At 47.1% G+C, this 12,748-nt stretch overlaps 1 protein-coding gene across 1 annotated transcript; it reads right to left on the minus strand.

The window, feature by feature from the left end:
- Window positions 1-471: 471 nt before the first annotated feature.
- On the minus strand, window positions 472-1,638 carry NECHADRAFT_88692 (uncharacterized protein; the record flags this gene model as incomplete). Its single annotated transcript, XM_003040812.1, has 3 exons — window positions 472-676; window positions 886-1,043; window positions 1,402-1,638. 3 exons carry the CDS (start codon window positions 1,636-1,638, stop codon window positions 472-474), a joined length of 600 nt encoding a protein of 199 aa, XP_003040858.1.
- Between the last annotated feature and the right edge of the window lie 11,110 nt (window positions 1,639-12,748).

Below are 12,748 nucleotides of genomic sequence, written 5' to 3' on the forward strand. Positions count from 1 at the left end.
ATTAGCTTTATAACCATTTCTGCACCTTCGAGCCGATCACCTTCCATCATTTGAGAACTTTCACCGATTTCATACCCAACAGACTGAAGTGAGGACAGCCGGGGGTGATAAGCATGACGGCAAACACGCGGCGTCTTTGCGTGATCGAGTCTTGACGCCATGATAACAACTAAATAATAAAGCTCTTGTTTTAAAACGACCATGACTCTCAAACTGTTGCGTTAATGTCTATTAAATATCCTCATATAAGAACTTCAAGCTTTAACTACTATGTGGGATACTTTGCGGCTGGTTTCGTCATCGGTATCTTGCGGCCGTCCAGTTTCGGTCAGCGGGAACAGTCTGGTAAACACACCCCACGGGGAGCACCAAGTAGTGTTAGCTATGTACAAGTCTGCGGCGCGTGGGACACGGTCGACTCCATCTTGATTGATTACCTGAGCCCATAGGATTGGTCAAACAGTAACCAAATTATCGAGGATCGATGCAATCTCCGTCTAGTGAATAAAATACCCCAACGTAGAGAAGTTGCACCGGTTGAGTGGGGTCGACGTTCGACGAGCCATCGTTTGTGACGCTCCCGTACTCGTAACGAGCGGTTGAGAGAAATCCGCAAGCCTTCTTGTAGCGGAAGATTGAACCATCATCCAACAAAGCAACAGTTCCACTCCGGGTGCTAAAACAGTACACTGTTAGCTAATGAGGTATGTAGGGGACCGGCGTCTAAGGTAGGGTATCAAGTCGACCGTTTTACTAAACTTTAAGGTGTGTTCTGAGATAAGAGATTCGCTGAGACATTGAAGCTCACTTAGATGAGCCGCCGGTATTGTCCTGCAACCGCATTATTGGAAATCGGGATACAGACGCTGTAGTGTCGGTACTCACTCTATAGGCCGCCCAATGACCCTGCCCATTTGTAGGACGCTCTTGATGACGTTGGCAGTGGCGTTATAGTATCGCTGGCGCAAAGTGTGGAATCGCTGGTTTCCTGGCTCGATAAAATCATCATCACTCCACAGAATCATGATACTCCAGATAGCAACCTAGTTTCCTTTCAAAATATAAAGATGGCGTGAAAGATCGAGAGACCAAGAATCAAAAGGTTTATTATCGTACTATCAGCTATGTGGCTAGTCTACCGTCTTGTCTTCTCTACGTGCTCCCTATCCAAGTTTACTGTCAGTCACTAAGGTCTGTTCACTCTAATACGGCTTTGGAAGCGCTCATCCACAGGCTCGCATGGCTTGGTAGCTGTCGCCAGCATGCCAACCCAGTTCCGTTGGCAACATATCGTACCAGTCCTGACATCTTTAATGGATGAAAAGACTATTCAAGCAAGAGAGTGATACGTCTGCACGTTATGCTGTGCTTGTTATGTGAATAATCCTTCGGTGATCTAACGATGATCACGATGAGTTCCCACGGTGTGAACTCTTCAGCCCAGGAGGTATATGGCAGAGTGCCATTGATACCAACATTGTTTTGTGCTAAAGGGACAGCGATATAGCTTCGGACAACAATCACACGGGGCGCATCGATCGTGATAATGCTGAATATGAAGCAGAGGGGAACTGGTACTGCCATTAGCGCGAGATGGTTGCCAAGTTCTTCGATTACGCTCTTGCTTACGGTTCCCATTTCGTGATTCTACGGGTTACCAGTTTTCCGTCTCGACGTGGTCCCCTAATCTTACACAACATCTTGGTTCAAATTCCCAGCATGCCATAAGACGAATAAGTCCCAATGCTTGCAGGGCAATTTATATCTAAGAAATAAGACCTCATTATTTCAAGATTATTCAAGGTAGGGCTCCGCTACCTGCTATGTATTACATTAGAACGCGCTCATTTAATAAGTCATTGCCCCAGAGGGATCATCCCTACAGTAGCGCTTCTATTCACGTCTCCAACTGGGAAAACAATAGCTGGAATGGAGCGTTTCCTCTTCTTTCCCTTTTGCGGACCTCAATGCTTGCCTCAAACCCAGTCCACAGTTAAATCTTTTTGAACTCAAGAGCGCCATGACCAAGCCTAATTTGTCAGGTATGGCTATTTTGAACGCGGTTGAGACGAAATCGAGCTGCGACCGTGGAGAGATATCTCTTGTGTGAGCCACATCTGTCGAGTTTCCAGGTCTCGGGTAACTTCAATTCCAAGAAACCAACGGAGCTTTTCTAGGTCCTTGACCTTGTCCGCTGCCATGAGCGCCTTGTGGATGTCCTTCCATTCGTCCACAGCGCGTTTTGGGTACATCATGACGATATTATTCACAAAGAAGACGATAACATTCCCGCAGCGAAAGGCACACTGATCTTCCTCGTGTTGCTGGAATCCCAGGGACTTAAGGTAATCGGAGAGGGTGTTGGACCGTAGCCTCGGGGACCTTCGTAGTCCATACAGAGCTTTGTCCAACTTCCAACAGTAGCCCTCTCCTGCTGAGCCATGCGGAGGTCGGCAGTAGACTCCTTCATCAAGCACAGAGTTGGTAAAGGCGTTCTCAACGTCGTACTGGCGAGTCTCCCAGTTTTCTGCACAGCAAATTGCGCATAGGATACGAATAGCAGCTGCTGGTCTCCCTGGACCACGAGCCTCGCCTTGAACCCCGTCAGATATCCCTTCTCATCGAACTTGTAGTCAAATACACATTTGAGGGTCACTAGTTCGATCTGTGGCCTGTCCTCGAGCTCCTGAAGCGACACAGCTGCATACGCTTCCATCAATCGTAGCTTCTCGAGCTCAGTCTATATGGCCTCCAGCCACTCATCCCTGTAGTGGCTCTTCATTGCCTCCGAGTATGACTTCGGGGCATGCGGGAGTTCCTTCTGATGTAACAGGACCTGGATTGCTTGGGCCAAGATCGCATTCACCGACGCATTAGGTCCCTTCCTTCTCCAAGTCTGATTCTGGCCTTCCTCGGCCCTCTTGTTGGCCTGCCTCGATCGTCGGCCTGCAATAATGTCGTCCGCCGATATGCCTTGGTTGGTGTCATCAGGCTTCCTAGAGCGCTGTCGAGTGACCGTAGCTGGGGACCGTGAAACGTCATTTTCGGTCGTAACGGTGATCGTTTCTCCCTCACCCCCCAGACCCAGCAGCGACTCAAGAGATATGTCGCTCAAATCATCTCGTTGGGAGCTATCGAAATCTGCGACTGATGGTCCTGGTTCGGGATCTCGATGTTTATTTTCGAGGGAATTCCAGTCGTTATTGAAATTGTCGGTTACCAGCTGCTGGACCTCTCCGATTAGCGCTCCAACTGATCGGGTGATACGGCCCATTCTGTCATAGCCGGCTCGCCTGCGCCGTCGTTCGAGGCCGGCGGTGTAAGGAATGCATCTTCTGGGGACTCCTCTTCTAGCTCAGAGGGTCCATCTTGAGTGGACTCCCCACAGGTGCCTTCAGGGCGTGCTTCAGGGGCCCCCTCTTGTACATCCAGTTCGTCACCCCCTAGTCCAAGTGCAACCTCGTAGTCATGCCGATCCCTGATCTGTTCAACGCTGATACGGGTCATCTCTCCCAAAGCATCATAGGTATATTCCTCGGCTCCTTCTGCATCCTTCTCGCGATCCGGGTCATTGATGAGAGCCTCATTGAAGCCCACATCCGTAGGGAAAATAGCTTCGGGCTCTCTATAATATGAGAGAATTGCGTGGCGTTCTGCCTCATCCAGGTCCACCAACGCTCGTACAATGTTTTCCAGCCATCACCGTCATTCCTGTGGATCGGAGTTCTATTGAGAAGGTATACCGCGGCTCGAATGATCCCCGGCTCAAGGTCTCCTGGGAAATTCGACTGCCGCTTCATAACCCTGAATTTCTCCTCTACTACCCCCCCAGATCGTTCAGGATGACCATTCTGCGTAGGAGTTGAGGGGGCTGACTGAATGAGTCTAATCCCGTCTTCAAGGGACTCCTTGTTGATATAGCTGTCGTACACAGCTGGGTCGTTGTCAGAGATCAGCATCGTGATCCTGATCCCAAAGGAAGTCCACAGGAAGCTCTTGAGATGCCTCAGAGCATCTCGTATCTCGCTCTTAGTAGCCAAGGAGAAGAGGAACCTCGTTCCGGTGCTCACATATGTGAAGATCACATAGTATCTGTCCCCGTTGTAGTCTGGCTCTTGATAGTAAGGAAGATCGAAGCTCATGACCGCTCCTGGTACCCTTGGCCTCATTCCAGGGGTCTTCCGCGATACCGTACGTCTGATCTTGCTGACGGCATAGATATTGCATTCGAAAGTCGCTGGTCCCCGCATAGCCAAACCGAAGGCTTGCTTCGTGAGCCTTTCCATTGAATCAGGGCCCAGGCGACCCAGTCGTCGATGCCATAGCTCAGCACCACCATTCTGTGGGTTATTTAAGGTCGGTTGACCGTTATAACCGTTGTGGCCGTGATCGAGGAAATCGCGTATTGATCCTCAACATCCCACAACTGTTTGAAGACCTCGCCGCTCGTACGGCGATAGACCGTATCGTCACGTCTATCACAAAGGAAACCAGCCTTCTCCATGATCTTCGTAGATACGACGTTCGTGTGTATACCGGGAACGTACAAGGTGTCTTGGAGCCGAATCGTGATGCCTTTTCCTCCGTTCCAACAAATGTTGTTCCTTTTTCTTCGATCTTGAGCTCCTGGGTCTCTGTGTTGGTGAAGTCGTCAGTCGACTTCAGATCGCTGTTGCAGAACCAAGCAGTTGAGTTGAACAAGTGTACGTTCGATCCCGAGTCCCAAATAGCTATGTTGTAAAGGCTGCTTTGAGAGGCCGCGAAGTTAGCCAGGACCACTGCCCCATTTGCGTTCATTCGATCCGATGGTCCCTGACAAGAGATATCGATTTCGGCCGATTCGGGATGTTTCTTTCCAGGCTCTTGCTTTGGACCGTTAGTCGTGTCATTTACAGGGCTCCACGTTCTAGCCTTGGCAGCTTGAAAGGGATTTTCTCGCGACCACTTCTCCAGTCGGGTCTTCGCTTGGGGAGCAACAAAAAAGCCCTGCCTGGAGCGTTCAGGGTGAAAAAGGTCACATAGTTCCAGTGGTTTTCCCACCAGGTCTCTGCGTTGACCGGGTGCATCCGCGAGCAAACTGGGCACTTCGGGTTGCGGATCTTTGCCCTCCGGGCGATGTTGCATTTGAGGACCCGGCTGTTCGAGATTCCTTCAATCAAGGTCTTCAATTCCACTGGCTTTCCCTGCCCTTCCGTCCTGGCCCTTTCAGCCATGTTGTATTGGCTCTAGAAGGTCCAAAAGGGAGGAGCTTGATGCTGTATGGCTCTCAGGAATGCCTTCACAGCAACTGTCTTATTTATGGTCTTAACCCCTAGTCGGTTGGCTCGTTCGTAGGCTCGTTAAAAGTGAGTAGCCCAAGAATCTCAACCTTGAATTATGCGTTGTTGAGACATATCAAAGGACTTGTCATGAGCGTTATCGTGGTCTTGGCGCGGTAACGACATGATCCTCTTCTTCGGGGCGATGATCCTAGCCCTGATACCATCGGCGTTCGGGATGTACTACCTGTGCACCTCTGAAATCGATGTGTCAACAGCTTCCGATAGCTTTATGATAGATTAGTGCCTCTGACGATAGTCATCAGCGTTCCGTGCACGAGCAGTTTTCTGATCGCTCCCAATATGGCGATGAGTCTTCCGCGGCTTAATCCCCGCAGCCTGAGCAGCTTCTTCCAAACTCTCCCATTCTTCTACCTTCTACAGGGATTGGGGCTGCCGTAGGAGCCGGCGGAGGCACCAAAGTGATAGACCTGTTGGGACCAACATAGTCCCAAACATTCCGTGCCTTGGCGATGCGTAAGATATCATCATACCAAGAGGTCCAGTCTAAACGGTTGTTCAGACGTATGATAAGGACAGTCTCCTTCGATTCCTTTGAAGACATCATGACGGCTTCAGTTGGCGAAGCTGACCGTCTTGGGTGAGCAGGGCTCTTCCGGTCACAGGAAGGTTGTTGGCAGTGGGCTGTAAATATTGGTGCTCTGATGTGTGAAGGGAGGGATGGCATACCCAGGATGCCCGTGTTTCACAAAGAATAAGAGCTACTGCTACGATTTCAGAGCCGGCTGCAGGTCGATGGTATTTTATAGTTGTGTGAGAGCGCGTTAACCGAAACACACTGTATCTTCACGCCTGGCGATGCAACAATGGGGCGTCCAATATGTCTTGTGGTCGAAGTTGTCGGGCAGACACCAAGAGGCAGCAAGATGCGAGCTCACCCCAGAGTTATTGTTTATCATGTCGTCTGTAACGTTATGAGTTGAGATGACTAATTTTCAGGCCGTTCATCCATACAAAGGAGCAGTCGAGCTCTGCTGGAGAATAGGTACAAGATGCCAACATTCCGGGCGGTCACCAGTCAATCCAGAGCCGGCCTAGCGTCAACCTGTCTTGAGGGTAATGTTTCTGACGAGGTATGCTGAAAACAAAGTTCCCTTTTTTCCGACACTTTTTCCGCCATGACCGGGCCAAAACAATTCAACCAGATTGCTGGGACCCTTTGGTTTGACGAGGCCGGGCACTGTAACTGTCGAGAGCCACTTCCACGGTCAAGGAAAAGGGCGTGGCATCAGGTGGTATGATCGTCGGCTGGCGACTACTCGTTTCCTAAAACCCCCGATTTAGCTTCCGTATCTGCGACAAAACTTGCTACTGACGGTACTGAGTCAATTTCTTCTGCTCGTATCACGATGTCGAGTTCTCTGATGGTTCCTCCAAACTCAACATCCTCCTCAACATCATCCTTCAGTAGCTCCTCTAGACTTTTCCTACCGCTTATTGGATAAAAAGGAATATAACACGTGCATATAGAAATAAGAATAGCATCGTCATTCTCCCAATTCCATCGGAGCACTTTAACCTTCGTTGTGGCAAGGTAAATTAACATCCTTTCTGTTTATCTGCTCCTGTCCTTGGTGATTCTCCATTGTGATTTTCTACCATTATTGTTGGCCTATATTTGCTATTTTTGTTACGTCCAATGTATCTTCTAGGGGCTGATGTATTGATCTTAATGAAGTTAATCCTTAACTCCAGGAGGGTGTTTGTCGTCGCCTCCGGCCAAGTTGCACCTTGTGAGCGCCTTGCAAAGCTGATGCAAAACAGCTCATCGTATTTCACCTTGACGTGCCCACGAGTACTAACCCACCAATCGATGTTTCTTGAGGTGATATTGAGCCGCTGACAAGGCTAGATACGGTTGCATTATGCTACTTGGGCGACCTGCGGGGGTTCAGTGAACATTAAGATCTCATCTACCTCCATTTTCCAAAACGGATCAGGAACTGAGGACATGGCGGCTATCCTGACATCTCATCTCAGCCCCTTCAGGCGGGTCATCGGGCCAGCCACGATCTCCGTCTCAGGGCCGCGTCGTGACGACTTGTAGGCTTGACTTTGACCCGACCAGGGTCCGATGCGGGACACCTCGTGGTTGACTTCTAACCCGTTTGGTGACGAGTGCCCATGAAGGTGACCTTGGCAGCCTCTCCAAGGAAGTGCCTTCGGAGAGTCACTCAGAAACCCCCAAACACGTAGGGTTCCATATAGGTACGGATCCCGAGCGTTCCCGGTCCCGTGAGGAAGGTATTGGCAACATAGCCCATCGTGCTAGCCAGCTCTCAGGAGAGTCGGTAATGAATCTGCCATTGGTAGCGGCATCCTTAGCCCGAGACACGAACTGGCTTCGACGTTGCTTACGAGCACCATGATATCTCTGGATGCCCATTGAACTCAACCAACACACCCAGGAACATTCTCAACCGTGTACAAGGCCGAGGATATCATGTACGACCACTACGACAATAGTGGCGACTTATGAGGAGGACTCGTGCCGTACTCGTGATGCTGAAACCTCAAGGCTCGTGGCGGGTTGTCCAAGGTTGGGGGCTGAGCGATCTAGGACGATGGGCTTCTTGGTCTTGCGAAGCTTGCCGGCCTTACCCTCTTTTACGAAAAGAAGAAATACTTGATAGTTATTAGGGTCTTTCATGAGGTTAAATAAACTTTTAATCATTGGTATATTTAAGTAATACGGCACTTCAGCTCACAATCGGCCATCGCTGAACCTGGCCGACAATGGGGGACTTTCTCTGGCAAGTACTCCATCATGCTGGTCTTTTCTCATCATGATCGAAATGCCAAAGCTCCAGCATATAGCATGTTTGCATCCTTATCCAGCCCCAGTGTATGTCATTGGACTCTTCCCGACCGTAGTTAACCGCTTTATCAACAACAAAGGGATTCGACGTAAATGCATTTGCAATGCATTTACGAAGTAGAGCTGAACGAAGGAAAATTTATCCCCCCGTTGGCTCTCTTGGCGGCTATGGCATTGACGTTGATCAGTCGAAAAATGATACCCAAGTCTATAGTCTCTTACTGTAATAGGCTGTCGACTTTATTATTTCTAGTACTAACTCGACCGTTTCTAAAGACGTTCTATCTGTTAAAGAGCACGAACATTCCTTCACGAGCCGATGAAGTAACGAGCGAAAGAGGTTTATCAATGAGTAATATATGAAAATATTATCTCGATTCTAGCAATTATCTTCTACCTCGCCCTGATCGGTGTTCTCTACTAACTCGCTGTCCTTAAAGTCCATCTCGGTCGATCAGAAACGATGGCGTGCCTTGGGAATCGACACTACGTCTGCGGGAGCCGGCGATCGGCTTGGAAAGGCATATGGATATGGGGAACCAATAGTACCCGCTCGAAATCTCTAGTTGCGAAACAGACAACATCTTTGATTGAGATGTGGGACTGAAGAGTTGATATAGAATGTCCACGACGCATCCGCGTTGACGGTCGCAGCGTGTCTTAATGAGCAGACGAGGCGAGCCTTTGCACATGCTGAGCACTTTGGCAGCGTCCTACTGCATTCCTTCAGCTGTTGACATCTGTTGCTTGACGTTCTCTGGAAAGGCAATGTGGCTGTGAGATGGTGTATGGAAGCGTGCTTTTCTCGTCCAATTGCTCCCTCCTCGAGCACTTCTCCCTTAGTCTTACTTCCATCCAATCTCTCCTTCAGCTTCCGCTTCAGGCGATGTGGTACGAGGCTTTATCGGCGTTAGTCTAGTTTATTGATGGGTGCAACGAGTACTTATAGCGCTTGAGTAGCAATCTCTGCCACGGTGCGTATCCAGCGTCTCCAAGCAGGACAACCCGAACCGTGGAAAAAACGCAGGTTACAGTCCCAGTTGGCCTTTGCGGGAGTTAGAATCTAGAGGATAGCTATGCTACGGCGTCCATGAGAAGTTTCTAGGATGACCTCGGGTGCAACTCCTATCTTGTTGCCGATTCTGGTTCTTAGATGCACTGCGTGCAGCCGCTTCCTTGAGAATTGAAAGGGCAGCGGTTCCGTATCCAGTCGAGATGTGTGGCGCCGATCCCTCCTTGGTTTGCTGGCATGTTTATCAATAAGAAACTCTAGCTCGGATTCCTCCCATTGCCTCTTAAACCCTTCAGGGCTCTGCGGCAGCTGGGGTCAACAAGGACTTGAGAAACCTGTGAATACACATGGACTGGCCAATGTGTGTTTCCACTGCCCGACCGTCATAGAGAAAGCTCCAGTATTTTTCAAGCTGGTATTGCCTACCAGACACCCCATTTGGCGCAGGATTTGGTGACGATTAGGGTAATAAGGAAGCTTTGAGAGATTAGGCGAACAGTGTCGGTGACGAACCACTGGTGGCGGCGCAGCCATCTTGATGAAGACTGTCGAGCAAGCAAGCTTCTCGACAAGCTTATTAACACTATAAGTTACAGGGCCCTCCGCCCGTAGTGTCTTCATCTCTTGAATGTCGGTAGCTCTGAGGTTGTATTTCATGGCTGCCGCTACTGTCTTTGACTTTACTCTCTTTGGGAAATATATTCGGAACCAAAGAAATCCGAGAATACTTTTCAGAACGGTCATATGTTTCCAAGACCATTGAAGCAGAATGTGGCCATGAAATACTTGTAGTTGATGTTCAGGATCTTGGCCTGCGCTGTCTGTTCGGCCCACGCCCGTCGTCCAGTCTCAGCTTCACCAAGCACCTTTTTGAGCCAAGCAATGTGCTCTCCCTGATTATTGTCTAGCGTCTCTCCCACCACGATGGCGATCGGGAAGCCTGGACGGTGAAGATGCGTATCCACCTGATGCGTAGTTTGGGCTGAGCCGCTCATCAGATGAAGGCCTTGGGCTGACGTCTGTTCTGAATTTGCTGTTGCTTAGACGAGTGATTTCTTCGTTTTGGTAAGCTGTCAAGAGCTGACTCACAGTGAATCTTCCGGGAAGAACACTGCAATAACCGCAACCATGGTGAGGAGATGATAAAGCAACTCCAACAGGTTCCTTATGTGTGGTGTCGGGTTCGGTAGTCTCCTCCGCAGCCTAGCTACGCCGACTACGGCTTTGGCTCGGACGAGTTCGTCTTTGGCGGCTGCCACCGTTTCTAAGTCACCTGCTTGCCTAGGTATCGTGGAAAAGGAGGAAGCGCAGATTCAGATCAAGCTGCAGCATTTCCGCTTTAATCCACTACATCACATAGGATTAGTTAGTAATAAGGCAACCAAGAGGCAAGAATGAGAGGACTCGATTGTCATCCGTTCTTTTCCAAAGCCAAAATCGAATTAATCATCTGTTGATATCGAATGTCAAATCAGTCCAGTCAGCGCTCGCAGCAAGAGCTCAACAGCTGAGTGAACTGGTCGCATCGGTGGCCGGCAACGAGTCAAGCGATAGTCGACAATCGTCTTCTCAAGCTCACTTGTCGTTCGTATGTTGAGTCACTTTGCTGGGATAGGATTCGCATCTCTTGCACTTGGATGCGAGGCAGATCTACACCTAGAGCCAAGTTCTTTGAATAACTTTTTTCAGCAAAAAGGCACGCCCAAAAGACAGCCTTCTTATACTTCTTGAGGGCTTCTCGGACAGTGAGTCTCTTATCAGCAGCATCGGCATCTTGAGCTCCGCTGAACTGTCGAAAGGGCTGCCTATCTCTTTGGCCACAAGAGCAAGTTCAAGATCTCTTTAGGAGAGTTGGACGACGACTAACTCCCACGGAGTAGCCACGTTGTCAACGATAATATTGACGCAAAGGACTATGAGTATGACAGGCCGGATCTAATCCGGTTTGCCAAGGACAAGTACTCTGATGGCGATGGCCCTCATGAGGGTGAATTCTATCGCCGTTCCCGCACTTAGGAGGATTGGAATAACAACAAAATAGAACCTATAATGACCGTTCCAGCATCAGCAGATCGTGTCTGCATATGCGCTACTGGACGTCGATGATGGTAGGTCCGATTTTAGGACTGAGGGAGACGGCTACGGTCTCTGAAATTGCGATACAGAAACACATGTATCAGAACGCTTCATCTGGGAAATTAAAGGGGCAAGCGATCTTCGGGCTTAATTAACCTATTAAGGGCTAGGCTATAATTATAATAAAGAATAGATCTTAAATATAATATAATATTATAACCTAATATTAATATAATAGCCTAATTAAACTTCTATAGTAATAAAAGAGTTATACCTAGCTATATTATTATAAAAATCTAATTTTTTATAGGTATTTTAATTACTTTAATCTCTATATAAGAAATAAAAGAATTATTTACCTTTTTATTTTTTTAAGCTATAATCTCTTAATATTATAGCTTTAAACTTAATACTAAGAATAATTATTAATTAATTATATAATATTACTACTAAGTATAAGAATTAATACCTTTTCTTTTATCCCCTTTAGAGCCTAGAAGTAAATAATATTAAAGAGAATATAAAGCTATTATTAATTTATAATATTAATATAATAATTAGGCTTTATAAGTAATAGGCCTTTCTTAATAATAATAATTATATTAAGTTAATTATCTTAGGCACTAAGGTATTTTTTATAGTATTAAAGTATTTAAGGGTATCTAAGGCGCTTAAGCGCTTTATATAATATTATTAATTATTAGAGCTATATAAGCTTTAAACCCTTATAGTTTTAAAGCTTAAGAATTACCTCTTTATCGGGGCTATAAGGAGTAATATAGGCTAGGTTAATAGCTTACTAGAGCTAATTGCGATATTAAAGCTAGTAGAAAGATAATAATAAAGTAAGGAAGCTAAAGGATAGGTTATAGAGGATATATTGCTAGGGCTTAGGGGGGGATTAAGGTTTTTAAGTCATTAAGTTATAGGAGTAACTTAAGCTACCCGTTGGCTTATATGGGTCTATCGACCTAGGCGAGCCAACCTAGTAAGCTAGGTTAGCTATAAAATTATAATATAGCCATAAAATTATGATATAGACCCCGCACTTAGTAATATCCTTATTTATATATAATTACTACCTATTTTAGCTATATTTTATAATACTAACTAATAAAAAATACCTCTCTTATATCTATCTTTATTATACTGAGTAATATAAATCTTAAGGCCACCCGGGAAGTCATAGTATTATATGCGCGGTATACCCGGGGCCTCTATTATAATACCTTTACCGGCATAACTTAACCTCTCTTATTTTATACCGCTAATACCTGCTACCCTAGATCCTCTTTTACCTCTATTTAGAGGATTATAAGAAGGCTAGAGACTAGATCTATGCCTTATTAAGTTAGTAGACCGAGAGTCCTTATAGATAAAGAAAAAGAAGCTATTATAGCCTTTATTATTTAGATAGAAAGGTCTAGATTTCTTGCCTTTAAGCCTAAGATAGAAGATATTATTCTAACCCTCTATTAGCATAGGAACCTTAATATTAATCCT

This window comes from Fusarium vanettenii, assembly GCF_000151355.1.
Source record: "Fusarium vanettenii 77-13-4 chromosome 15 genomic scaffold NECHAsca_57_chr15_1_0, whole genome shotgun sequence".
NCBI lineage: Eukaryota > Fungi > Ascomycota > Sordariomycetes > Hypocreales > Nectriaceae > Fusarium > Fusarium vanettenii.